The sequence below is a fragment of the Fundulus heteroclitus genome, chromosome 8, assembly GCF_011125445.2.
Source record: "Fundulus heteroclitus isolate FHET01 chromosome 8, MU-UCD_Fhet_4.1, whole genome shotgun sequence".
Taxonomy (NCBI): domain Eukaryota; kingdom Metazoa; phylum Chordata; class Actinopteri; order Cyprinodontiformes; family Fundulidae; genus Fundulus; species Fundulus heteroclitus.
In genome coordinates this window covers 12,984,900-13,011,877 of record NC_046368.1, presented here as the reverse complement: position 1 = coordinate 13,011,877, position 26,978 = coordinate 12,984,900, and the positions used below count along the sequence as shown (strand labels likewise).

The following is a 26,978-nucleotide window of genomic DNA, read 5'->3' as shown; positions in this document are numbered from 1 at the left end:
TAGCCTCCTCAGGTTTAACATCAACTTAGAAAATTAGCAAAACCAAAACAAAAGGTGGCTTAACTGCAGCATGGTTTAAATTTAAGGTGAAATTTTTTTGAAAATTGAACAGAATTTTTCTTCTTCTTCTTCATAATAATAATAATAATAATAATAATAATAATAAAGTAATTTAGAGAAAATGTTAGTTTCACTCAAAAGAAATGAAAAACTCAGGTTGTTCAAAGAAGCATGATTTATTAAGCAGACCAGAAATGTAAACACTTGTCAGGACGTGCCTTCAGTTGTGCTGTGTCAGAGGAGCTGAGCCGCTGCTGTGTTCAGAGCCACCATGGGGGGGGGGGGGGGTCACGGCGTGTCCGATTGTCATTTCCCAATGAGAAGAATGTATGAGAGACAGAGAAAGACTCTCCGGGGTTTTCTTTTAATAAGACGAAATAATTAAGTCTCATTACCCAGGCGTAATTGAAAACAAAGGGAACAATAGCACTTTTATTTCGTCTCAGAGGGGCCGCAGGAGTGGAGGCCAGGGAGTCAAAGGTCATGACTGTGGCTCCAGGCGTGGAAGGACAGGGAGAATGAGGTTCCCGAACGAGGAGTCCTGAGTGATGAAGAAGCCTGAAGAATGTGCGTGAGCATGCTGAGAAGAAAAAAAAAAACGGTTTCAGACTGTGAGTCTAGAAAGTACTCCAGGCTTTTTGTCTGGTTGGGTTTCTCACCTGCAAAGCAGCTCTCTGCTGAGCGGCGATGTGTTGCAGCTCCGCGCTGTCTCTGAACTCCTTCACGTTTGGTCTGGACAGTGGGATGCTAGAGGATGACAGGACAGACATTTTCTAATGTCCAAAAGCTGCTCTCTTCAGTCTTTGCCCCAATTTTAATGATTTAATGAAGCTTTAGACTGAGGTTCACCCTTCTTAGTAACTGACTGCTAACTTAAATAGCATAAATCCTAACATGAACAACAATAATATAATAGGAACAATAATGTAAAACTTTCTAAAAAGCCAATAGGGCGGAAAAAACAAATGAAGAAAAAAAAACACAAGGTGGAAAGGAGGAGACAATGAAGAGGAGAGAAAGAAGAAAGAAAGAAAGAAAGAAAGAAAGAAAGAAAGGGATGTGGAAAGCAGCAAAGGGACACATCCCTTAATCCGATAGGAAACAAGGCAGGAAGGGAGGAGGAAGGAAGGAAGGAAGGAAGGGAGGAGGAAGGAAGGAAGGAAGGAAGGAAGGAAGGAAACGAGGAAGGAAGGAAGGAAACGAGGAAGGAGGGAAGCAAGGGTTTGTAGGAAGAAGGTAAGAAGACTGGAAAGTCTTTCACTAGGAAGGAATGTAGGAAAAAAGGAGGAAAGAAAGGAATGTAGGTAGGGAAGGATGTAGGGGAAGAAATAATGGATGCATGAAGGGAGGGATGTAAGTAGGGAGGAATGGAGGGGGGAAGGAAGAAAAGGTAGGTACACTGCAAAAAAGGATCTAAAAATAAGTAAAATGTTCTTAAAGTTAGTGTATTTGTCCTTGATTCGAGCAGGTAAATAAGATTATCTGCCAATGGAGTGAGTATTTTAACCCCTAAAATAAGATAATTAGACATCCTGCACTTGAAATAAGATAATGGAGATGAGTTGTTCCTATTTTAAGTGCAAAAATCTTATTCCATTGGCAAATCTTCTTATTTACCTGCTCAAATCAAGGACAAATACACTCACTTTAAGAACATTTAACTTAGTTTTAGTTCAGTTTTTGCAGTGTAGGAAGAAAGGAATGAAGGAAGTATAAGTTGAGAGGGATGTAGGGAAGGAAGGAAATGGTGTAGGTAGAAGATGGCTAAATAGTCGTTCGAATCTCCCTGCATGTTTACCTCTTTGCTAACAAAGGAACATTCTGCATACGTCCTGCAGTGGTGCGTTATCTAGCAATTAAAATAACCACTGAGAAGGATAAGACCGCTACCTGGCTCCTGGAACATTCATGGACTGAGTCTCCCTCAGGCGCCTCTTCTCCTTCTCCAGCTCTGCCAGGATTGCCACCCGCGCCTTGTTTGGGAAGGCTGGGAGACAAAAAACCAGACCAGAGAGACGCAGAGAGGTAAAAAAAATTATTAAATATCATACGAGAGGTGAGACCAGGAAGTCAAGTTAAGCAAAGCAGCTCTTTTTCTGTAACCTGGCTTAATAATAAAAAAAATCCACTATAACAGGATGGTTGGCAATGCCATTTAATTTGACTTTTGTGCTTCGAGTTCTGTGCGTGCTTCTGTGAAAAGGGAAGTTTCTCAGGTCTTCTAGTGTTTCCTTTGGTCCAAATATACCGATCATCCAGATAAAGCTGCAGAAAAGAAACATCAGCTCCCACAACACTTACCCTTAGAGAAATATACATTCATAATAAAGAGAGAGAGAGCATGAAACACACTGCTGCCATAACTATATTGAGTTAAAGAGGCGAATGTTGATTTTTGTTGTTGTGTAAAGTAGAAAACCCTGGATCTAATGTTTAAATCTCAGACAGCTTATTAAAAACTACGCATAGTAAAAAAAATACTTCTGATTCTGTCTGATGTTATATTTAAAATGCGACAAATTGGAAATAAAAACTGGAGTATTTATGATTGGATCTATAAATGCAGATGGACTTAATCCTTACCAAATCTAGCATCATTAGTTTCACTGGATTCTCTCCAAATCCTGAGATATTATGATTAAATATACTGTCTATTTTACACAATAATCAACTTCTCTTATATTTTTAATGCTGCTTTTGAGCGCACAAACGTTTTTGTAGACAAACTGCTTTCTCCGGTGACAAAATCCAGGAACAAAAACTACCAAAGAGCAGAAAAAATCCCATTCGTAAAAATCAGTCGTCAACATTTTGTTGAGAAATAGTTTTACTGCCGCAATACAAGTTGTTAAAAAGCTTAATTAATTTAATTCCAAACCCATATAAATCAGATAAAAATCTGGAATATGGATTTCTTGTATTTTGGGAAGTTGAAGTGAAATATCAGGTCAGAGGGGGGTCCTGGGGGCCCAGGAAGACTTCCCCCGGTCTCTGAAGCTTATAGCTCCGCCCCTGGAGCGGAACAGGAACTTTAAAAAGCTAAAGAAAAAAACAAACATGTTCTTCTAAATCATTACCTTGTCCTGGTGGATTAGCAGCCATGTGTCTGAAGGGCAGGGACCTTCAAGTTGGACCGAGAAGCGACCAGAGCTGATGAGATGAAGGAGTTAAATTTGTTTGCCTTTCGTTTCTGCCACACTCCTGCCTGCTAACGTTGCAACACGGAGGAGTGAATCGGGCGAACGCTAAAAGGAGCTCTGCTTCCTACCAACAAATATACGAGAAAGTTAAAGAAATATCCCGGCCGGCAACAACTCTTTAGGAACAACTCTAACAATAAAGCTCTGAGCGTAAAACAAACACAGAGCCGCCGGTTGGGAAACGTTTGATCGTTCGCGTTTTCTCTGTTATACTCGGTTTGTAGTTTAGATGGGGGGCAAAGAAAAGGAGGTCTCACTTTGATTATATTTCGTCTACTGGAGAAGTTAAGCACAGCATCATTAGATAACTGTTCAAATAATCCTAAATATATTTTTTCCTCATTTCTGAGCGTGACGTATGCTTTGATGTTAACCAATAAAAGCATCCCTTTATAGATTTCTGACTGTTTTTAAAGCACAAGGTGGATAGACAAATCCATATGTTTGTTCAGTAAAGCGGATTCAACATTGAATCCTAATGTCCAATTAGATAATTGAGTTAAGGCCTTTTCTGCTTCATTTAATCACTCTACGTCGGGATTCCCTCTACTTTCACTTCTAAAATACTTAATGCTGGCAAACCTGAACTGGATTGTTTTGACCGAATAAATAAAAAACTATCTTTGACCTCTAAGAGCTTTAATCAGTTTTTGAAAATTAAAAAAAAAGCTGAATTTTAATACTTAGTCACATGGGGTGCATCTTCAAAACGACTGAACTGTTCTCTTCATTGTGTCCTTCCTTATTTCCTAGCTACCTACCTTCTTTCTTTCCTTGTGTCCTTCTCCTCCTTCAGGACAAAAAAGAAAGAAGTTAGGTAGCTAGCACAAATTATGTCCTCTCTCGCTCTTCTCCTTTATTGTGTCTTCTCTTCTTTCACGTGTCTCCCATCATCACTTTATTTCCTTCAGTTCTCCATTGTGCGGCTTTTAGATAGATAGATAGATAGATAGATAGATAGATAGATAGATAGATAGATAGATAGTTTTATTACAGACTCAAGGTCCAAATTACAAAAAAAGAAAAACAAATAAAAGAATAAAAGTACATTAAAAAAGAAAAAGAAAATTCCTAGCCTTTCAAAAGGCAATCATACCAATGTCTCCAGAGTACAGATGAGTATTTTACTGCACTATATTTAACATTAGTCAACAGTTGGATAGTACTATTATTGGACTCATTTAAACGACAAATACATTTATACATAAGCTTTCTTAAAACAGCCATTAAAGTGCTGACTCGAGCAGATACAAACAGTTCACTAGCACTTGTGTCCTATCCTTCCTGAAATTATTCCTTCTGCTCTCCTTATGTCCGTTGTTTCGTTTATTGTGACTTTGATATATATTTTTTATTGTAAAATGGCCCAAAACGGACCGGAAACTCGGAGACCTTTTTTGTATTTATGTAATTCTTTCTGGTGACGATAAAAATTAAAAGCTACCTAATTATTTTCCCTTTGCCTTCCAATTTTGGCTACTCGTTAGCTCGGAGCGGTTAGCAAAGCAGCGGAAGAACCGTTCAGCTCACCCGTCGCCTCGGTCATAGACGATCTTTGGATCGTCAGCCGTTGACGTGTTTACAACCGGGGTCTCCTAGAAGAACATCCGGAGCTGGGCAGCGCAGGACCAGGTCAGCTGACTGTTGGCATCAACTAGCGGCTGTTGTTGCCATCTCACCTGAAGAGGAGCCCAGGGGGGAGGAAAAGCCTCTCGTCTGTCTCTCCCCCCCAAAAAAGGCTTCGAGCCGCTCACCAGCCGCAGCGGCCATTAGCCCCAGTAACCGGCCACGTCTCCCCGCCTTCCGCAGGGATGAGTGTCGGCGCTCCGAGAGGCCTGGCCAGCTCGGGGCAGAAGCTCATCACGGAGATGCTCCACCCGCTGTCCGCCGCCGAGGAGCCGCCGTCCCCGGGGCCAGATGTCACCGTCAGCGCGGAGGAGAAGGAGAAGGTGAGGACGGGCTAGGAGCCAACAGCTTTGTTTGTTTGAAAGAAAACGCGAAAGAAGAGAAATATGAGCCAAACGAAACTCCATAGAAGCGCTCTCTTTCATCTCGTTTTATTTATTTTAACAGGGACAGCACAACTAAGACGTGCTGGTGCTGCGTACACGGAGATTGTAGCAGAATGCTAATTCAGGCGTTTGACCCAGGAAACCAAATGCAAAAAAAATAAAATAAAATAAAACTGCTTGTGCAAATTCGGGGTTACAAATTTATATAAAATGCTACGAAATAACAAGTCACTTTGCAAAGATAAAATACACAAGTCAGATTAGTTCAGACTAGGTGGGAACAAGTAAGTCTTTATCAAGTCTAGTCCCAAGTCTGAAACTTCTAATTTCGAGTCGTTTCGAGTCTTTAATAATGTTGAAATGCATGTTAAATGTAAATAATAGAGCATGTCTTCTTTTTTTGCGTGATGAAACCAGAGCAGCTGACCTTACAAAACAGTCAAATTAAATTTAGCCTGAAGAACAGTCCTCCTTTTGAATTATAGTTTTCCAGAATATTCAGTGAAAAAATGCAACAGAAGAACTTCACATTCAGACCCAAACGAAATTACTCTTGGGAGGATTTAAAAAAAAAATTAAAAATCTGGTTAATTTGACGGGCTGTGATGCAGCACACGCACACATACTGTTTGTAGATACTAACTGAGTGAAACTAATTAATGGTGCGCACATTTTAAACGATAGATGTCTTAAGCTTCAGTTTTTGGGTAAAATATCAAGTCTTTTCAAGCAAACAGGTTCAAGTTCAATTCAAGTCTCGAGTCACTGGTGTTAAAGTCCAAGTCAAGTCACAAGTCTGCTAACACTCTTTCAAGTCAAGTCTAAAGTCTTAAAGTCATGTGACATGAGTCCGGGTCATGTGACCCGAGTCCCCACCTCTGCAGATTAACGTTCACAGTGTTGATGTTCTTTTCAGCCAATGTCTGATGGCGACTTCAGATCCTGGTTGACTAAAAGTTTTTCTGCACCTTTTTACCGGACGGTTTCCACTTCCTTCGGCTCTTGTTCTCATTCCTTCATTGTTATATGTTTGTATTAGTTGACAAACTAAATCCGCGGCAAGACCAGTCATGCACTTACATGTTGTTTTAGCAAAAAAGAAAATAAAAAAAATTAAGAAAATTGTCAAAACTCAACAAGTGGTGCTTTTGGAGAATTTGGCGTCGATGCCACTTCACAGGTTTCGGATCGAATGCTTTTAAAGTTGGCTTGTTTAATGTGATTAATGGCTTTCAGGTTTTTAAGCCTGGTGCCAGATAATAGAGCAATAATATAATTGGATGCATGTGCATTTAAGCGGCTTTGGTGGATATACAGGGCAAATAGATTGTTAATCTTCATAGTGTTGGATTGTTTCTGAACATGACCACCAAATCTTGGTTTCGAGTTAAAAATAATCCCCTGATATTTGAACCCTGACATTTCTATTCATATTTATTTTGAAGTCTTTCTGCCTTTTTCTTTGTAGAGAGAAACACATTGAAACAGTTTTTGGATACTTTAACATTAAGCAATTGATCTATTCCCACCAGCTGTTTAGTTGATAATTCAGCAACGTGATGAGGAACATATGCTGTCACATAAATTATTGTGTCATCTGCATACAGTTGGAAGTCTGCATCCTTGCAGATTTAAGGCAGATCGTTTATTAATAAGCAGAAGGGCAGAGGTCCCAGTATAGAGCCTTGTGGTACACCTAACGTCATTTGGGGATTGGTGCTTTCTTTTAGTTAATAAACTCGACTTTAGAGCTTAAACCAAATCAGATCTGATGAATCGAAACCAGAACAACTTGAGATTACATAACTAGCCTGTGTTCATGTTGTCACATTAAACTAAAAAAAACACTTTGTGATTGGGATATTGAGTGCTTTGAAAAGTGGAAGTACCCGATGTTCAGCATTTTTATGAATGAAAATATCAAGCGTGTTGATATTAATTACTGCCGCAACTCCCACAGGGAGAATCTGCCAGCTTCGTTCTACTAGACGCTGAACTCTGTCGCCCGTTCTTTGCGAAACAGCTGAAGCTCGGTCAGATTGGTCTTGAAGAGTGTCTGTGGACATCAGTTTCAAGCCTCAACACAGATTGTCCATTGGATTAATGTCATTTAAGCCATTTTACCAAATGCATATGCCACAGACCCTTCTATCGTGGCTCTGCATGGATGTTTTAAAGTTGATATCCTTGCAGCCTTGAACAAATCTTCCCATCTGCCTATTAACCAGTCACCCTGTCCCAAATGGAGAGCAGCGTCTTCACCACATGCCTCTTACACCCCCATGTTCCTAAATGGGCACGGTATTGCCTTCCAGTTGTTTTTACGCTGAGAGTAAATCACATTCACGTGAACTCAAGTTAACCTGAAAGTTATCAAGTCGGGTTGTTTGCACATATGTTGCAAGACATCGACGACCACACTTCATGTGGTCGTCGCAAATTCTAAAGAGGGTGGGGTGAGGGGGGTGGGTGGGGTGAGGGGGGTGGGGGGGGGGGTCATGGCATCCTTAACAACCTCTAAGTGCCGCGTAAACATGGACAGAGCACGCAAGAGGATCGCAAAGCTTTTAAAATTGATTTTTGAAGAAGGCGGCAGCTGTGGCCCCCCATTTCAGATCAGCGGTTAATCATTGCCAGTAAAAGAGACGCTGGCGACTCTTCGTCATGGTTACTCGCTTTTGTGTGGCGCTGCGGTTCTTGTCCTTGTTTTTCTTCCTTCCTGGTTCGGGCGGGAGAGAGGGAGGCGACTGTGATGCGCCTCACTGGAGAGAAATGAGGGACAGACGGACACAAAGCGGTTCATAATTGTGACGGGGATGGAGGATGGTGCGTGGTTTGGGAAGTTGAACGGATACACGTCTGAAAAGGTGTGGCTTTCCGCCCCCCTTTCCTCTAATATGTCATCGTTTAGAAGTCGCTTAGGTCTGGTAAACGGACCTCGCTGGTTCTCTGAACGCTCTTGGTTTGGTCAAGAACATTAGTGAACAAATGGCCTCCTGGAGAGCGAGGAACTAGGGTTGTCACAATACTAAAATTTTCAACTCGATACCGATACTCAGGAAAATATTCGATACTTGATACCATTTTCGATACCACAAAGATAAAAACAAAGACCCCAAAATTTAACAGAAATATTTTTATTAATAAATAAAATACAAATAAATAAATAAATAAATACAGTAAACAATAATAACAATGTTTTGAGGTTGTATGCTGTGCACAATATTAAGCAGGCCTGATTAAAAAGAAGTGTTCCTTCCTTGGCTATGCTTTACAACACATTGACACTAGCCAAACCAGTTAACAAACAAAAACAAATGCTGTATTCTCAGCAGCTGCACCTGTTACAAAAAAAGTCTGAAACTGAAAAGTGCACAGAATTATTCAATCACACAGTGTTCAGAAAGTGCATTTTCCTCTATTCTGCACTCTAGATGAATGACTGTTTTGGTGCCACTGGTGGTATCACTGACCTGAATTTGCTTTGCTGTTTGCAGATTTTTTTTGCCAAGTCCCCAGCTTCTGGGGGACTTGGAAAAAACACCCCACCCCGCGGCATCGATACTTTTGAAAATTAGTATTGTATCTGGATACAACATTTTAGTATCAATACTTTTTTGAGTATCGATACTTTTGAAAATTAGTATTGTATCTGGATACAACATTTTAGTATCAATACTTTTTTGAGTATCGATACTTTTGACAACCCTAGAGGAACACAGCAGACCGGTCAGAGTGGGGTGGGTTGGAGCAAGGTTGGGTTATACAAAAATATCGCCAAGCTTTAAGCGTGCTTCATCCTATCATCTGAGAAATGGAAACGGCACGGCACAACTGCACACCTACCAATCAGAGAGGTTACTCTGGGGGAGCTGCAGAGAACTGCAGCTCAGGCGGGAGACTCTCGGTTAAGTTGAGATAAGAGTGGCAGGAAGACTATATGTAAGAAACCCGTAAGGTAGGGGGCTCCGTGCATCCAGAGCGCCGCGTTTGGGCTCAAACTAACACCCCGAACAAACCCGGACAGCGAAACGTGGCGTTGGCAGCATCACGCTCTTCTTCAGCGGGCACAGGGAAGCTGGTGATGGTTGGTGAGAGATTATGGAGCTCAGCAGAGGACAGTCCTGGAAGACGACCCGTTGGAGGCGATGGCGGTTTCACCTTCCAGCTGGACAATCTTAAACATGCAGCCAATGAAACGGGTTTGGTCAGAGAACACGCGTGTTGTCAGGGCGGCTCAGTTAAAAGCCTCTAGAACCCAACCTGCGGTTTGATGTTCCAACCTGACCGGCTGTAGTTCCCCAGGTGTGCAGAGACCCGTCCCCAAAGCCTTGCAGCTGTAGTTTCTGGGGCGAGGTAAGAATCTCCTCGTGGTCACGAATACAAAAATACCCTTTTGTCTGTTTTGCGGCCGTATCATCACAAGTTGCTGTGACATAACGCACCAAACGAGGCCACCTTTTGTAACTCTTTTTTTTATTACATTTTTTGCAACTTCCTCTCGTTTTTGGAACCAACAGCGACCAATCAGCTGCTCAGTAGCAGAAACGGATTTGGGGCCCGCTCAGCTGGCCCAGCTGCTCACTCGCAGCACCGTCCTGACGCGGCGTAATTATCCGGGCTGCGATCACCAGAGCGGGTCGGCTCTGTCAGCACCCCGTCGGGCACAGGGAAGCTGTCTGCGTGTCGAGCGGACCGAGGAAAAGGAAGACAGAGGAGCGGCTCTTCTCTCCGCGCCCGGCTGAATTTGACACGTTGCACACGTATCCGTTCTAAAAGGAATAAAAGCTGCTCTCGCTTCCTGCGTACACTTCAGGGCTGGGCGATAAATCAATTTAATCGATTAATTCGAATTTACGATTCGTTAAGATTTCATTTTTGGAAAATCTGGATTTTATTTTCATTGGGTTTCCATGAAGAGAACAGCATGTGATGCTGAATATATGTTTAGGCAAATGTATTGTCAAAATATTGTTAAGTAGAAACTTTTTTTTTTTTTACCATAATACGAGGTACTTCATTTACTTATTTACTTTTTTTTAACTTAGTTTGAAGTTCCCAAGTGCAGTGAAGCCTGTTCTTAGCTCAATGTGTAATACCACTAGCAGCAAATGTTTTGTTATATTTTCATTGTTTATAATGGCACGGCCGCCATCTTGTTTTACAAGCATGTTTCACAGCTTGTTTTTAGTTGCACTTTGAATTCAGGTCAACTCCCTGACGAAATGCTTGACATAAAAGCAAGGTTTTAAAATAATTTCTTTTAATGAAACAAAAAGGAGGAAAAAAATCGATTTAATCGGATTTGGTATGATAAAATCTGAGATTTATTTTTTTAAGCCATATCGCTCAACCCTAGTACACCTGGCTTAGTTCTGCGTGTGAGTCAAGCCGCGTTGTTTTAAAGTTTTAAAAACTTTCTGGCACATGCAGGGTCTCTGTGTGTGTGTGTGTGTGTGTGTGTGTGTGTGTGTGTGTGTGTGTGTGTGTGTGTGTGTGTGTGTGTGTGCATGCTGGTTACATGTGTGCAGAAGTTGTTGGAAGATGAAAACTGCAAGTTTGGCCATAGTAGTGCAACTAGCTCCGCTATCTCTTTCTCTCCTGTTGTGTGTGTGTGTTTTTTAATTTTTTTTTTTTTTATCTACCAAGACGGAAAATAAGCAGCCTTGACTTCTTCCTGTTCTTCCGTGCCCCAGTCAGAGAGCTGTAGCTCAACTGAAAACTGCTTTATAAGCGTTTAGATCTGCCGGGGGAGGGAGGAGCTCTTTGTCTCACTGAAACGGCACCAACGTGACGTTCTCCTCCTCCAGCAGGAACCGGGCCTGACCAACGGCGTACCCGAGGAGGCGTCCAGCCCCGCCTCCGCATCGGTGCTGGTCAACCGGCTGCAGCTGGACGAGGACCCGGAGGCAGACGCTCAGGACCCGTACGGCTCGGCGGAACCCTGCGACCTCTTCGTCACCGTCGACGACCCCAAGAAGCACGTCTCCACCATGGAGACCTACATCACCTACAGAGTCTCCACTAAGGTTGGCTTTCATGACACATTTTTGTTTTTTGCATTGAATGTGACCTTCATATCATTTAATGATCACGTCTGACGCCCAGGAAGGGAACGGCTCTGTGGTCGTCTCCAGACGTCCTGCAAAAATGCCGTCGGCTTCGGTTCCACCGCTAAAATCAGCCGTCCGCTCCATTTTATAACAGTTTTTTGTTGCTAGGTTAGACTACGCGACTGGATCATATCGTACAATAAACGCTGAGTAAAGTTACGCCCCGAAGTTGTTCTTAACTGGCAGATCTGGATTCTAAGAAGTAGGAAGGAAACGAGGCAAGCATCAAATAAAAATGGTGACATCCTGGACTTAAAGATAAAGTCATGAATGTAATCTGTACATTTATTACGTCCGGCTTAGGTTACTGCAGCAGGGGTACAAATAGAAACAAATAAAGGGGGACAGAGTTGGAGCTGACCAAGGATATCAATGGAAAGTTGAGTGGAAGGAAAAATGTGTGTCGCTACTCCTTTTTTTTAATGTGGGGGAAATATGGGGGAAAACATGGGTAATATTTTTATGTAGATCTGTCTCAGTCTATGTAGAAGCATATATATATATATATATATATATATATATATATATATATATATATATATATATATATATATATATATATATATATATATATATATATATATATATATATATATATATATATATATATATAAAAAGAAAGCAAATGATGTGCGTATGGGTGTGTGTTTCACCTGAAAAGACAAATCGGTTTTGACCCCTCAGCTGGGAAACGCTGTCACCACACAGCTGGCCGTTTGTATCATCTTTCGTTTTATAAGCAGGCAAAGGTGAGAATAAATCGGCTTTTAACTGCAAGAACAGCGTCTGGACATTTGCTGTTTACCATCTCATCTTGGCAAACGCGCATCAACCATGAGATTCAGGTTTAAAAACACTCCAGTGGCTTTAAGCGTCAGCTTAGCCCTTTCGATCCATAAATCTATGGTTTTATTTTACAGAAATTACAAAAGAACAAAGCCAGTTCTGAAACAAATCCACATGAGCCACATTCAAAGTGTCATGAAGCCATTTTTTTTTTTAACTTCAAGCCTCATGGCGTTAACGTTGACACGAAAGAATTAAGACACAAGGTAAAATATCCATAAAAACATAAAGAAGTCCCTAAATTTTCAATAAGCTTATTACTGTTGTGGTTTCCTGCTGTGAAATATTTCTTCACTATTAGGCCTGGCCTCAACACACCAAAGCCACGTTGCAATATTGTCTCACCTCTTATCTGACAACATGTCAGCATCTTCAAAAACTCAATATACGCACCAGCCACACTCAGGGTCTCTGCACAAACGTGTCGAATGTCAAATTCAGGTGACATGAACTGGGTACAGAAATGTGTGAAAGGCACAAAAAAAAAAAAGTCATCAGAGACTGAACTTGTAGAGTCTGATGGAGGGCAGCAGAGACTTTCTCCACCTTTGTCACACAGAGGGATGGATACGGATGAGAGACGGCAAAAAGAAGCAGGAAAAGACGAGCCGTGAATGGGAGAATGTGTCATTCCATCCGGGTCTTCATCTGAAGCGTTTAGTACTTTGATTAGCTGAAATATGTCAGCAGGTTTTGCACATACAGTAGACTGTTAAAAATAAGCCATTAAACGGTAGACTTCATCTAGAAAAAAAAAAAAAAGACGACATTGGCCTACATTAGATTCAAGTTCTCGGCTGACTTTTAAAAGTCTCAAGCAGGTGTTGGGTTCATCTCTGCCTGATTGGTTTGGTGCTAACCAAAGCCTCTCGTCAGCTACTTACTGCACTCGATCCTTTGACCAGCGGTCTGGCCGATGCTCATCTAGTCTGACGTTAACGCTGACTCGTCTTTCTGCGGCTAAACCGACAGCAGTAGGTATCGGTGCAGCACCAGGTTCCCGTCGGATGAGCTAATGCTAGCTTGCGGAGTCTGACCTCTGGTTCCGGTTGTGGTAAAAGAGGGTTTAGGACGGTTCCCCATTCTTGGAGTCAGGTCATTATTAACGTCGCGATCGCTCTCCTCCGCTCTCCCTCATCCAAAACACCTTCATCATCTTGAATGTACGCTTTGACTGAAATGTTCTGGTGTACAGCAGAAGTCACGGTTGACTCTCTTCACCACAAGGCGGCTGCAGCCGGTATCTGCATAACAGGGGTCTCTTTGCTTTAGCTGAAGCTATAACGTTGGAGCCGTATACTATAGCCAGACGGCATCCCTTTGGTTGATTTGACCACAGACGTTGTTCTGGGGCTGTACGATTTTTGGCAAAAATCCTAATTGTGATATAGTTCAACCATGATTGGGATTTAATGATGACTTTTCTCTACATTAACCACAAGCAACAAAATTGGCCTGTAGATTAATATGTTTTTACACAAGGACTATTTAAAACAAGAAATGTAACTTTTTTTATTAATCAGATTATTATTATTATTCAAGAGAATAGCTTTTGAGTTGAACGTCAGTCCTCGTTGAACATAAAGTGCAACCAACAAAAAAGTTGGTTTATATATTAAACAGTTTGACCGCCACTTTACGCTATGATGAGATTCTTGGTAAAAAGCATGATTATATAAACTCTAAAAACAAATAAGAAAATTATATGATCTCACTGCTGCAACTCTTTTCCCTTCCATGTGGAGAAAACCAATTTTAGACATATTATAACACTTAAAGGACGCTTCTGATCCATTCATTTTTACAAAACCAAAAAACTGCAGACATCTGAGATTTGGAAATTGCATTTTTTTTATTGCGATCATATTGCAAATGCCATTAATTGTCCGGCCCTACATTGTACCACGAGTCGTCTGAGCATCCACATGCAGCTTTGCAAGCCACACTAGGGCTGCTGTATTAAGCATTTATCCTGATAACTCCTCTAGTCCTGTCATGATCTTCAACATTGAGCCTGCTAACATAATCCTGAAGTGATGAACATCACTTCCCAGATGGATGGGCAGCAACGGTTGCCTCCGTGATGACTGGGGATGACTTCTGACTCGAACACTTCAGGGCAGCTGACTGCCAAAACTCCTGGTTTCACAAACCTTTGCTGAGCAGCGTTTGTCCCTCCGGCCTCCTGTTGAAGCAGGGAGGCTGTTTTCCGTGCTTTAAACTGTGCCATCATCATGTTATAAAACTACCTTGAAAGTGCATTTACCAGCACCTTGTGAGCAGTCAGACAGTGGCCATAAAACGGAGCAACAGGGTAATAATGGCAGCGCTGTGAACGTCATCTGGACTGAGCGTAATCGGCGCGGCTCTTTAAAAATGCGTTTTCCTTTAGACAAACGCTCTAAAGGAAAAAAAAGAGCGCTCAGCTCCTCTTAATCATTAAACCGGTCAGATGTTCCTTGGAATAAAGATGTGCGTCGATCAAAAGCAGCAGACGGATTGATTTGCAGCATATACAAGTTCAGTGGAGTCATTTTATTTGTTTAATGTCGGTACAGGTGTTAATGGTAAGCTTGTTGGTTTTTGCTCTAGTAGCGGCAATCCAGAAATGCGAGGCTGCTTGGAGCAAAGCCCGTCCACCGCGGGTCAGATTGCAGTTACTCTTTTATTTTCCGTGGCAAATAAAAAAAATTAAAAAAAGTGTTGGCGTTGCACACGCGGTCGTCATGGACACTAATGTTTCGTTAATGTTAAACACCGGTGTCTCTCACTGCAGGCAGGTTTCCATCACAGGACCTCCCCCCTTTCTAACGGGGACTTCCAAACATTCGGTCAGAAGTGCTTACACTACGCGCCGTGGAACGATCTCTCCAAGGCCCTGACCTCTAGTCTGTTTGAATTAGACTGAGCGTGTCAGAAAAGAAGGAAAAGTTTGTTTAAATTTTCCTAACTGCAGGCGAATTCTTACAGATGAAGGCCAGCTCCTTTTTAGTGTCGTTTCAGAGGCTGTGCTGAAGGGCAGTTTGTCAGAAGGTTTGCTTTTTTATATTTAACTACTGTAAAAGGCGTGCGCCTAAATGATCAGGAAACCTACAATGAATCCTAACGACGTGTTCATATATATTAGGCATGTCCAAAGTGCGGCCCGGGGGCCATTTGTGGCCCCTGGACTCATTCTGGGTGGCCCCCAACAGCATTTCAAGAAAGATTTGGTCCAGGTGGCTGATGCAGATGGAAGTTTTTAGTTTTTAATTAGGGCAAAATTATGACAGAAAAGTAAAAAGCCTACAATTGAAATAGTTATGTTCAACACAAAGTATTCATCTGTCAATAAACACACTTTTGACATTCTCTTTATTTCATAGTAAAATCTATTCAGTGACATTTAATTACTCAAATGCAAACCTTGGTGCATTAAATCTGCTTTGACTTCAATTATTAAAATTGGCTAATTAAAGCAAGTGTTTTCAAAGAACAACTCAGCCAAATATTGTTCTTATATGGCTGAACCAATAAGTCAAATTAAATTATTCAAAATAATTTGCAAGCTGGACGAAAATCTTTTAATATGACAAATGAGCAAAAATTATTTTTTTAAATTATCATAATTTATAGAGCAGGTAAAAAAATATATATAAAATTTGTTGGGGTTTTAAAAAAAACTAACTATTATGGGTTTTTTTTTTGGCCCTCGAGTTCCTTTTACTGGACAATTTTGGCCCCTGTAACGAAAAGTTTGGACACCTCTGAGATATATATATATATATATATATATATATATATATATATATATATATATATATATATATATATATATATATATATATATATATATATATATATATATATATATCTATATATATATATATATATATATATATATATATATATATATATATATATATATACTGCATATGCATTTGTTAAGTTCTTTAGAGGTTTTATGACTTAAATACTTAATAAAAACATTAAGACAGCTTTTTTTTTCCTGAAATGTCTATAAAACTGTAACCAGAAATGTTTTATTTATTTCCCCCTCCATCCAGACGTCACGGATAGAGTTCGACCTTCCGGACTACTCTGTCCGGCGGCGCTACCAGGACTTCGATTGGCTGAGGATAAAACTAGAAGACAGCCAGCCGACCCACCTCATCCCTGTACGTCCCTAAAGCTCCCCGCAGCCCACCCTGTCCCGGCGTGACGCTCCTCATTCACCCCCCCCCCCCCCCCCACCCCCCCACCCCTCTCTCTCTCCTGTCTCCAGCCGCTGCCTGAGAAGTTTGTGATGAAGGGCGTGGTGGACCGCTTCTCGGAGGAGTTTGTGGAGACGAGGATGAAGGCTCTGGACAAGTTCCTGAAGCGCGTGGCGGACCACCCAGTCCTGTCTTTTAACCCACATCTTAACGCCTTCCTGACTGCCAAGGTAAAGCAGCAGCGGACTCAGACGCTGATAAATCATCTGGAGTAGTGTGCCAGAAAGGAAAGCCATCCCGCCCGTATATGAATGTAGGGCAAGAAGTTGCAGCAGTCAACTATAGAAGAACATCTTGAACAGTATTCTCCGCATGCATAAACCAAACAAAAACACTTGAAATAAGTTAATCTGTTAATGTAGTGGAATAATCTCACGCTGGAAAAAGAAGAGAGAAAGTTCCACCCTTTTAGTTGAATCTATTTGTGTGGTAGTTATAAGGCTGGATGATATAGGAAAAAAAAAGCATATTGATAAATTAGAAATCATATTGATCGATATCGATAATTATCAACAAATTCAAAATATTTATCTTAAGTGCAGCCCTGCCTGATTTATGCAGTTGCTTAGCGACCTGTTATTAGATACAGAACTCACAAACACTGAATTCAAACCCAATCCTTTATTCAACCAACTTTTTACCAAAACTGTAAGTTTTGAAAAAAGAAAAACGCGTGCTCTGATCTCTTTAAAGGGGGCGGAGCTTGGTGACGGCCTGGGTCTGCGTTTGTGATTGGTTGGGAGGAAGTAATGAATGTAATATTACATCTTACGTTATATATAATTATATATTGCATTATAGCCTATAATGTGTTTATATATTATATACACATTATAGGCTAGAATGCAAAAGGAAGGAAAACTTTTATGAATTTTTTATTGACCCTTTTTTTTTTAAATCATCGATTACGTATAATCAATCGATTATAAATTGTTATTGAATTACCATCCAGCCATACTTTAATTGTTGTTTTACAAAATCACTGGAATAAATACATATGAAATAAATACATGTATTTTAGTCTAAAACTTTATAGACTTTTTTTAAAAGTTCATGTAAGTCTCTGGGAAATAAGGATGTAAGTATTAGTAATCCCCCCATCCTAGCACAACTTGGACTGTGAGAAAGTTTTTTTTCTTACCACAACGTCAGGAGGGACAACCAGCTCTGAAGTTCAGTTGTTGCCATAAAGAGTGGTCTCTGTGAGACGCTCTCTGCTATACATGTTAATCTTTTCTTTGGAGGGTCGGTCATAAATGCAAAATGTGCGGCATTCGCTTAAATTTACTGGAGGTCTTTTCTGCAATTTTGAGCTTTGAGAACCATCATTCTTGCAATAAACACTCCCAGGGGGGCGTAGAGTAAAACGAAAGATCAACGTGTGGAAAAGCTCACTGTTAATTACTGAGTTAATGTAAATCGATCAAATTAATACTGAATCGATGCCACTGTAATAAAAGATGAAGTTATGCGTTTATGGTTACCCTGACAACCTCCGTCCCTGCAGGACCTGAACAAGCGTCAGGGTCTGGCCCTGCTGACCAAAGTGGGGGAGTCCGTGAAGCACGTGGCGGGAGGCTACAAGCTGCGGGCGCGGCCAGCTGAGTTCTGCGCCATGGGCGAGTATTTGGACACGTTCAGCCAGAAGCTGGGAACCATCGATCGCATCGCTCAGAGGATCCTCAGGGAGCAGTCAGGTATCGGGAAGACGCAACCGACTGGGGCTTAGCTGGAAGACGGACCAACTAGGTCCGTTATTGATATCCGACTAGGAAGAAGTCAGGAAATGATGTAAAAGTGTTCAATAACTCTCTGAGGTATTTTAATGAACAATCAAAAATGCATTTTAAATACAGTTTCCTTTTAGAATGAGCTGGGAAATGTGGCAGCAGCATCATGATGCGGGCTGGGTCAGGGAAGCTGATTAGGGTTGATGGGAAGATGAAGGCTTAAATTAGAGCAACACTGGGATGTAAAACCTGTTAGAAGCTTCAAAGACTGGAGCCAAAGTTCACCTTCCAACAGGACGATCCTGAACAAAAACATGCATCCAGAGCTGGTGGAACTAAGCTCAATATGAACAAGCAATTTAATTTTTGTTTATATAGCATCAATTCACAACACGTCATCTCAAGGCACTTTACAAAGTCAGATTCAATCAAATCAGACAGATTGGTCAAAAAGTTTCCTCTCTAAGGAAACCCAGTAGATTGGATCAAGTCTTGACAAGCAGCATTCACTCCTCCTGAAGAAGCGTAGAGCTACAGGGAGAGTCGTCTGCATTGTCCATGGCTTTGCAGCAATCCCTCATACTGAGCAAGCATGAAGCAACAGTGGAAAGAAAAACTCCCCATTAACGGGAAGGAAAAACATCCAGCAGAACCAGGCTCAATATGAACGGTCATCTGCCTCGACCGACTGAGGTTACAGAAGACAGAACAGAGACACAACAAGAGAAACAAAAAAGCACAGAAGCACACATTGATCTAGTAATCTGTTCTACATTAGATGGAAGTAGCGGGTGAGCCGTCTTCTCTGGATGATGTCACAGCTAACAGAACGCCAAACCAGGTGTACCTAAAGAAAAAAAGAGAACAAAAAGTTAAAAGCTGAAATGACAACAAGCAATGCAAAACTGGAGAACAGTAGAAATCAGTAGAGTGAGAAAATTAGACCCTGATGTCCTCCAGCAGCCTAAGCCTATCACAGCACAACTATAGAGATAGCTCAGGGTAACATGAGCCACTCTAACTATAAGCTTTGTCAAAAAGGAAAGTTTTAAGTTTAGTCTTAAAAGTAGACAGGGTGTCTGCCTCACAGACCAAAACTGGGAGTTGGTTCCACAGGAGAGGAGCCTGATAGCTAAAGGATCTGCCTCCCATTCTACTTTTAGAGACCAGCAGACCTGCAGTCTGAGAGCGAAGTGCTCTGTTAGGAACATACGGGGTAATCAGAGCTCTGATATATGATGGAGTTTGATTATTAAGGGCTTTATACGTTAGAAGAAGAATTTTAAATTCTATTCTTGATTTTAACAGGAAGCCGAAGGGAAGCTAAAATTGGAGAAATATGATCCCGCTTGTTGATTTTCATCAGAACTCTTGCTGCAGCATTTTGGATCAGCTACAGAAGACTTTGAACTGCATTTTGTGGACTTCCTGATAGTAAAGAATTACAATAGTCCAGCCTTGAAGTAACAAATGCATGGCTTAGTTTTTCAGCATCACTCCTGGACAGAATGTTTCTAATTTTGCCGATTATTCCTGAGGTGAAAAAAGGAAACTCTGGAAACCTGTGTAATATGGGATATAAATGCCATGTCTTGGTAAAAAATAACACCAAAAAGATAATAAAGAGACAAACCTGTCCTTCACTTAGCGCCGAGGTGTTTATCTGCAGAGAGCCGCTGCAGCTCGACTCCTGCGTGACAAGTGAAGCTGTAAATACGTGTGAAATGTTCGCCGTCCCCATCTGTTGAGTTCGATGCAGCCCTGTTACCACCTAGAACAGATAAGACGGCAACCGTCTGAAGCCGTTATCTAAGCACGTTTTCCTTTTACTCCCCCCCCCAGAGTACCTAACAGAGCTGCGCGAGTACGGCGCTGTCTATTCCAGCTGGGCCGGGTCAGAGGAGCAGCTGCAGCGCCCCCTGGAGGGCGTGGCCGGCTGCGTGACCACGAGCTGCGGCGCTCTGGAGGATCTCAGCGACAACATGAGCCAGGACTTCCTGCCGGTCCTCAGAGAATACGTTCTCTACATCGAGTCCATGAAGGTAAGGCTGCGGTCAGACTGGAGCCGGCAGCGGGGAAGCACGCCAACCGTCCATCCGTCAGCTCTTAAATTCACCAGTTTGTGTTTGGTTTCCTTTATTACTATATCCCTCGACCCCATCGCATCCCTTTTAAACAAAACACCCACGCTTATCCCCACCAGGTTCCCCAGGTCCACAAAACCCAGGCTGCCTGGTTCAGTCGACGCTTTTATGATCTACCTCAGCAACTCTAGAGGGACAAAGATCAGCAAGACAGGCATCTGTTAATGCTTGCAGCTCAGAAAGCATAATGGTTTGGTAAAACTAGGAGATTTCCACAGGTTTTACCAACAGTTGTTAGTTTTACACTGCAAAAACAGAACTAAAAATAAGTAATATTGTCTTGAAATAAGTGTATCTGTCCTTGATTCGAGCAGGTAAATAAGACGATCTGCCAATGGAATAAGATTTTTGCACTTGAAGTAAGAACAACTCATCTCCGTCATCTTATTTCAAGTGCAGTGTATCTAATTATCTTATTTTAGGGGGGAAAAATACTCATTCCATTGGCAGATAATCTTATTTACCTGCTCAGGTCTAGGCCAAAAACACTCATTTTAAGAACATTTTTCTTATTTTTAGATCCGTTTTTGCAGCGTATGGCCTCTTGTAACCAGGAATGATGAAAGAGTTGAGCAATGAGGTGAAATTGCAAGTTCTGACCTTTTTTTGGGACTAAAGTCAAATAAGTTTCCTTTTCTGACAAAAGATAAAGGAAGACAGGAAAAAAAAATTTTTAACGCTTCAGAGTTTCTCCCGCTGCCTTTCAGTGCCGGAGCTGCATCACCTTTGCTCCCTGACTAGACAAAAAGCACCAGTGTGTTTTTTTGTTTTGTTTTTTTTTTTCATTTATTTTTTGCGTGCCTCATGTCCTGTCCGACTCCTAACTCAGCAGACCTGCCTGCGTCTTAACATCCGTCACGCGCCGTTTCTTCGAGAGTGCGCACATTAACTTGGAAGCTTTCCCTCCCCTTGCAGAACGTTTTGCGGAAGCGAGACCAAGTGCAGGCGGAGTACGAGGGCCGCCTCGAAGCAGCCGTGTTGCGCAAACAAGAAGACCGAACGCCGGTAAGCAGCATCCTTCCTTCCTCTCACTTCCCAAGTGTTCGCTTTGAGGAGGCTCTAATCGGCTGATGTCGGATCTGTTGCACGTCTGGAGAGTAAAAAACGTGTGTGTCTCAATCTTTTCCCCCCGCTAAAACCTCCCCTCCACACCGCAGCTTTAGATCTTGCTAACGAGTAGCGTCGAAGCCCCGGTTCCCCCTGTAGCTTTTAGTTTTTCTCTGCTCCGCCGCAGATTCCTGTGGAGGTGGAGAAGTGCCAGGACAAAGTGGAGTGCTTCAATGCCGACCTGAAAGCAGACTGGGAGCGCTGGCAGAGGAACAAGAGGCAAGACTTCAAACAGCTCCTCACGGGCATGGCCGACAAAAACATCAACTATTATGAGAAGGTACGCGGGCCCGAGGTCACGAGCTGTCGCTGGAACTTAAAGGCAACCCCAGATGTCGCTTTGATGCATTCGATTCACGTCATAAACCGCTAACTTCTATTTTCTGATTTTATGTCACAACCAGCACAAAGGTGTGCGTAGTTCTCAACCGGATAGTAAATGATATGCAGGTTTTTGAAATCCTTTTATCCTATATACCCCTAAATAAAACCGGTACCTTTAGAAGTCATCTAATCTAATCCATCTGTGCGTGGTTTAATCTCAGGATAAGTAAGTAAGTAAACTTAGATTATATAGCGCCTTTTTACAGGATGAAAATTACAAAGAGCGTCACAATAAAAACAGCCATGAAACAACACAAAAAGATAAAAAAACAGCATAAATGCGACATCATAGCATGAAACTAATTAAAAACTAGTTTAAAGTCAGTCAGAACAAGTGCACTGCAAAAGCAGACTATTTGCCAATGGAATAAGATTTTTGCACTTAAAATAGAAACAATTCATCTCTATCGTCTTATTTCAAGTGCAGGGTATCTAATTATGTTATTTTAGAGATGAATTGTTTTAAGTGCAAAAATCTCATTCTATTGGCAAATAGTCTTATCTACCTGCTCAAATCAAGGAAATATACACTCATTTCAAGACATTTTTACTTATTTTTAGTTCCCTTTTTTGCAGTGTGGGTCTTCAGCTGCTTCTTAAAAGAATGAACAGAGTCAAGACAGCGGAAAGCTTTCCTTCCACAGTCTGGAGGCCACGGCTTTAAAAGCCCGATCCCCTTTGGCCCTGAAATTCGTTCCTGGAACCATTAACAGTCTTTGGCTGGAGGATCTCAGACTAGGAGAAGAGGAATATGGTTGTAAAAGGTTGGTAATATAAGCTGGAGTTTAGCCACTCTGGGCTCTAAAATTAAAACTGTTAAAGAATTGACCTGCTGTGGTCACCCCAGGTTCTTTTCCTGATTAATGTGGTGTTTCTATTGTAGACTTCTGTAGTAATAAAACGACTCTTGAAACCAAAACTGTATTTTACCATATTTAATCTAAAAGGCCGCTTCAGTACTGGACTCTCGTACACAACAACACAACGGGCAGATTTCCGGACGCCAGAGAGAGCGCCGCGTTCATTCCTCACACGGACATTAAGTAGGACCCATTGTGTCCACCCATTCAGGGGCGTAAATGGTGTGATATCAGTGTTCTGTTCATCACATCGGTGGAGAAGATCGTACTCTAATGCAGACGTGTCCAAGCTGACACATGTTCCCCTCATCAGTCATTCTGTCCAATCCAAGTACGTCAGCCTGTGTCTCCAGAGTCTGTTGTCTGTAACTTCCATGGTAACTGCCTTTCTCAGTCCAGTCTCCGTAATCTCATTAGTTCGTAACAAAACAAACTCTAAAACGTACCGGTAGCCAATGTTATGAGATTAAAACTGGGGTAATTTATTTTTCTTATCTCGCAGCACCATAATGCACTAACTGCAGACGGCCATGATCTTTGTTTCTCAAACATATAAAAAGGCTGTTAGTCAAGACGAGATGACACAAAAGCATGAATAATCATCTCTAATTCAGACTTTGACACTAAAAGTTTGAAGCTTAGAAATATTTCTTAGCTGAAAGAAGTGTTTTTTGATCAATCTGCGAGAATGACTCTAGTGACATGGCAGAATCAAAGATGATGTTGAGGCTATGTACCTTTACTTAAACTGACGGCCCAGCGATCTTCAAACTGCTTCTGACCCACAAAATACCAGCAGACACAACACTGCAAAAACCGGTTTAAAAATAAGTAAAATGTTCTTAAAGTTAGTGTATTTGGGCAGGTAAATTACATTATCTGCCAATGGAACGAGTATTTTTACCCCTAAAATAAGATAATTAGATATCCCTCACTTGACATAAGATGATGGAGATGAATTGTTCTTATTTTAAGTACAAAAATCTTTTTCCATTGGCAAATAGTCTTATTTACCTGCTCAAATCAAGGACAGATACACTCATTTTAAGAACATTTTACTTATTTCTAGTTCCGTTTTTTTTTTTGCGGTGAAGAATTGGATCACAGTCAAATAAAGTGCATCAGATCTGTACCTTTCTTTATCCGGTGTAAGTAAATCGCTTTACCTTTTTTTTTTTACTGTTTTGTGTTTAGTTTCATTTCTTAAAAGGATCACAAGACCCCATGCTTGTTCTTCTGCATCCTCCGTGTACTAGAGAAACATTTGCACAGGCTCACAAGGATCGGGGGGAAAAAACAAAAACTTTTTGACCTGCATGAAAAACGAATTTGACGTTCTCGCGGACACGCTCCATTCAGTTTTTATGCTGCGTTGCAAAAAGAAACGGTGACTATAAAGTGTGACTTAAAAAAAAGCAAATGTCCTCTCTCCGCAGTGCCAGGCGGCATGGGAGTCCCTCATAACTCTGCTCCAGGAGAAACAGACTGAGGACAAAACGAGTGAGACGGAGCTGAACTGAACTGAACGCGAGCTCTCGCCTCACGCTCACCCACGCAGAGGAAAGACGGCGACAAGACGGCGGCCTCCCGCTGCTGAGGCCCGCCTCCCGTTCTCCCCGAGAGACGATGACACGGCAGGCAGCCGCCTTCCACGCGGACGCGGCCTGTGAAGGAAGAAGGTAATGAGTGGTGCGTTTAAGGTCAGCTGGGAAACTAGACAACCTTCTGTACAGAGCCTTCTCTCTTTTTTTTTTTTTTGTTGTTGTTTTTTTTTTCTACGGACTTTTTCTACCTAATACTTCGGATTAACGGTCTTTTTGTTGTTGTTGCCAACGCTGCTTGTGTTTGTCTAACTCCGTTTGTGGAGAGATGCCTTTTCCATCCGCCCTCTCCGCTTTCACGCTGAGCCAAGCGGAGCACCGAGGACCCGAGGTGCCACAGTTCAATAAACCAATAAGTTGGTAAATGAGTATTTATGAGTTCAATAAAATTGTGAAGAAATAAATACGTTTATTATTTAAATGATTAGATGCTTTATGAAAAAATGATTAAATGAGAAAATGGTTGATTAGAATTTGAATTCGTTAAATGTTAAAAGCATTCAGAATTATTTTGGATTTAGGTATTTCACACTTTTGCCTGTTCAATTTATTTTAAGTCAAGCTATCCAGTGGAAGTCACTGGGCAGGGCGGGGCCAGGCGCTCCGACGCATGAGGGGATTGGTCCACAGACGAGTTGAGTTAACCAATCAGATGTCAGAGTCCCCTCGATGGGCCAAACTGACAGTTTCAATTATTTCCTGATCAAATGTGGAACAAGAACATATGATAAAACTGAATAAATATGGAAGTAGTTATATATAATATGAGTTGAACTGCTCATCAATGAATTCATCATTCATTTTTTAAAATTATATATTAAGTTATTGCCACGTTTAAAAAAAAAAAAGTATAATTTTTTTGAGTTAATGCACTACATTTTTATGTGGATCATTATATAGGTATATAAATGTTTATTTACCAAATACGAAAATCTATTGGAATGTGGCCTTTTTTTGCCCTCAATGAAGGAGAATTTGAAAATTGTTTCCCCCCCACCCCCTCCTTGCTAGAAAGGGAAACTCTCTGAAACAGTTATGCCAAAAAAATTGAGACTTAATATTTTCTTCTGCTGTTAAATAGTAATTGAATTACCGAAGAGTCAGAAGAGTTCTTCGTTTTGCACGGCTCATTGCAGGAATAAAAAAGAAAAGAGTTTAGACATTTTATCCCATATTCTCTTCCAACACCGGTTAAATCAGGGCTGTGGTGACAAAAGCCATACATGCAGTTTTACATCAGCTTTATTGATGAGTGTCTAACAGCACCCCCTAGTGGCGGGGCTTTTAACGGTTTCATTTCTCATTTTCCTGTTGGATTTTGTTGTTGTAATGAGCATTTAAAACCGCAGTATCTTGATATTCCAGCACTTCTTCTAAAAGCTAAAGGTGGGAATCTTGAGCAGGGTGGGATGCGGCTTTGGAGGAACTTTGAAGGAAAAAGTGACCGCTTTATAAACAATAATAAAAAAGAAACAGTTCAGAGCTGGAATAGCTGAGTCATTCCAAATTGCCGATGCTTCGAGCGTAAGGAGGAACTCAAACCACCCGATTTAAAAAAAGTGGATTTTGCTCCAGACAAGCAATCTGTTGCAGAACCTACGTTCATGGCGATGCCTCCCGTCCTTCACACGGTTATTTATTAAACAGAAACGGCGTGAAGCCGTCATAGTGTTGACTTTGTGGACACGTCTCCAGAGCTGTGACTCAGTGGGGAAAACATCTGAAAACTCGGAAGCAGCCTGGCAAAATATCCCAGTTTATGTGTCACACATGTTTTTTTTTTTTCTTTCTCATTGAAGGGTATAAAAAAAAAGAAAAGCCTTTGCTGCCCACAGATCAAACCCAGAATTCATGTGATGGCTGTCAGCCACAGGAGGAGGATGAAACCTGCTGAAAATGTCATTATTTCTGCCCTCCTCATATTCCCCTCCTCAGCTGTGTGTGTCTGGGTCGCTATGACTTGGCATTAAGTAGCAAAAATGTGACCAAGGATTTCAGGGCAGGCTCAGCCGTGTGAAATCATCCCGACACCACATTCACTTTTAGCTTCGGTCCATTGTTGCACAGATGTAGCCTCAGATAGTTTTTTTTTAATCTATCTGGTGAAAGAAGAGATTTTCACAATAAAGGTACCTTTTTTTTATTTTATTTTTTGAAGCTGATGCCACACTGCTGGGCCTGCCTTCTTTGCAACCAAACTTAAAGGGACGGCTTGGTGTCTGCAGCTTTTGGATGTTCCCAGCTGCCTTTGTTTTTTTTTTTTTTCGTCCCTCATTCTTATTTGTGTTTCATGAGCTTTAAACTTTAAAGCAGCTACCGGTACTTCTTTAATCGTACTGCCAGATGTGAAAAAGGACAAAAAAAAAAAAAATGAAGGAAAGTAGATTTGATTCTGTTGGCCATATAAGGGCCAGACGGAGAAGACGGTCCAGGTAGCTGAATGACCCGAGGCAGCTACGACGGGGGGGGGGGGAGAATATCCAAACACAGTATCTCTTTATTTTGCTGGTAACGTTTTCTAATACTGCTGTATTAAACCTCTTCAGTTATCGGCATCCCTGGTGTTGATTTATAAAGAGCCTTAAAACAAGCGGACGGCAGTGATGATCTGAAAAGAACCGGCGTGAGTGAGTGGTGTGGCCACTCTTTGCCTCGTTATTAGTTTTTT

The 26,978-nt window shown here is 41.5% G+C and overlaps 2 protein-coding genes across 7 annotated transcripts; one reads left to right on the top strand and one right to left on the bottom strand.

Annotated features, from left to right (window-relative positions):
* Window positions 1-217: 217 nt before the first annotated feature.
* On the bottom strand, window positions 218-4,905 carry LOC110368010 (SOSS complex subunit C). Of its 2 annotated transcripts, none has more exons than XM_036140125.1 (4): window positions 4,791-4,905; window positions 1,951-2,047; window positions 720-807; window positions 218-640 (listed from the first exon to the last, which is right to left on the bottom strand). In XM_036140125.1, the coding sequence occupies exons 1-4, from the start codon at window positions 4,804-4,806 to the stop codon at window positions 542-544; spliced, it is 300 nt and encodes a 99-aa protein (XP_035996018.1). In that variant the 5' UTR covers window positions 4,807-4,905; the 3' UTR covers window positions 218-541. The 2 variants fall into 2 exon arrangements, with proteins under 2 accessions (XP_035996018.1, XP_035996017.1); XM_036140124.1 differs by lacking the exon at window positions 4,791-4,905 and adding an exon at window positions 3,138-3,516.
* A 146-nt stretch (window positions 4,906-5,051) lies between these two features.
* On the top strand, window positions 5,052-26,113 carry LOC105930954 (sorting nexin-30). 5 transcript variants are annotated; one of them, XM_036140119.1, is made up of 9 exons: window positions 5,052-5,209; window positions 11,083-11,301; window positions 16,278-16,388; window positions 16,496-16,654; window positions 17,992-18,181; window positions 20,057-20,256; window positions 21,274-21,363; window positions 21,593-21,745; window positions 24,146-26,113. In XM_036140119.1, exons 1-9 carry the CDS (start codon window positions 5,072-5,074, stop codon window positions 24,227-24,229), a joined length of 1,344 nt encoding a protein of 447 aa, XP_035996012.1. In that variant the 5' UTR covers window positions 5,052-5,071; the 3' UTR covers window positions 24,230-26,113. The 5 variants fall into 5 exon arrangements, with proteins under 5 accessions (XP_035996012.1, XP_035996011.1, XP_035996014.1 ...); XM_036140118.1 differs by having other exon boundaries at window positions 5,052-5,213; window positions 11,081-11,301; XM_036140120.1 differs by lacking the exon at window positions 5,052-5,209 and adding an exon at window positions 8,079-8,139.
* Window positions 26,114-26,978: the final 865 nt, after the last annotated feature.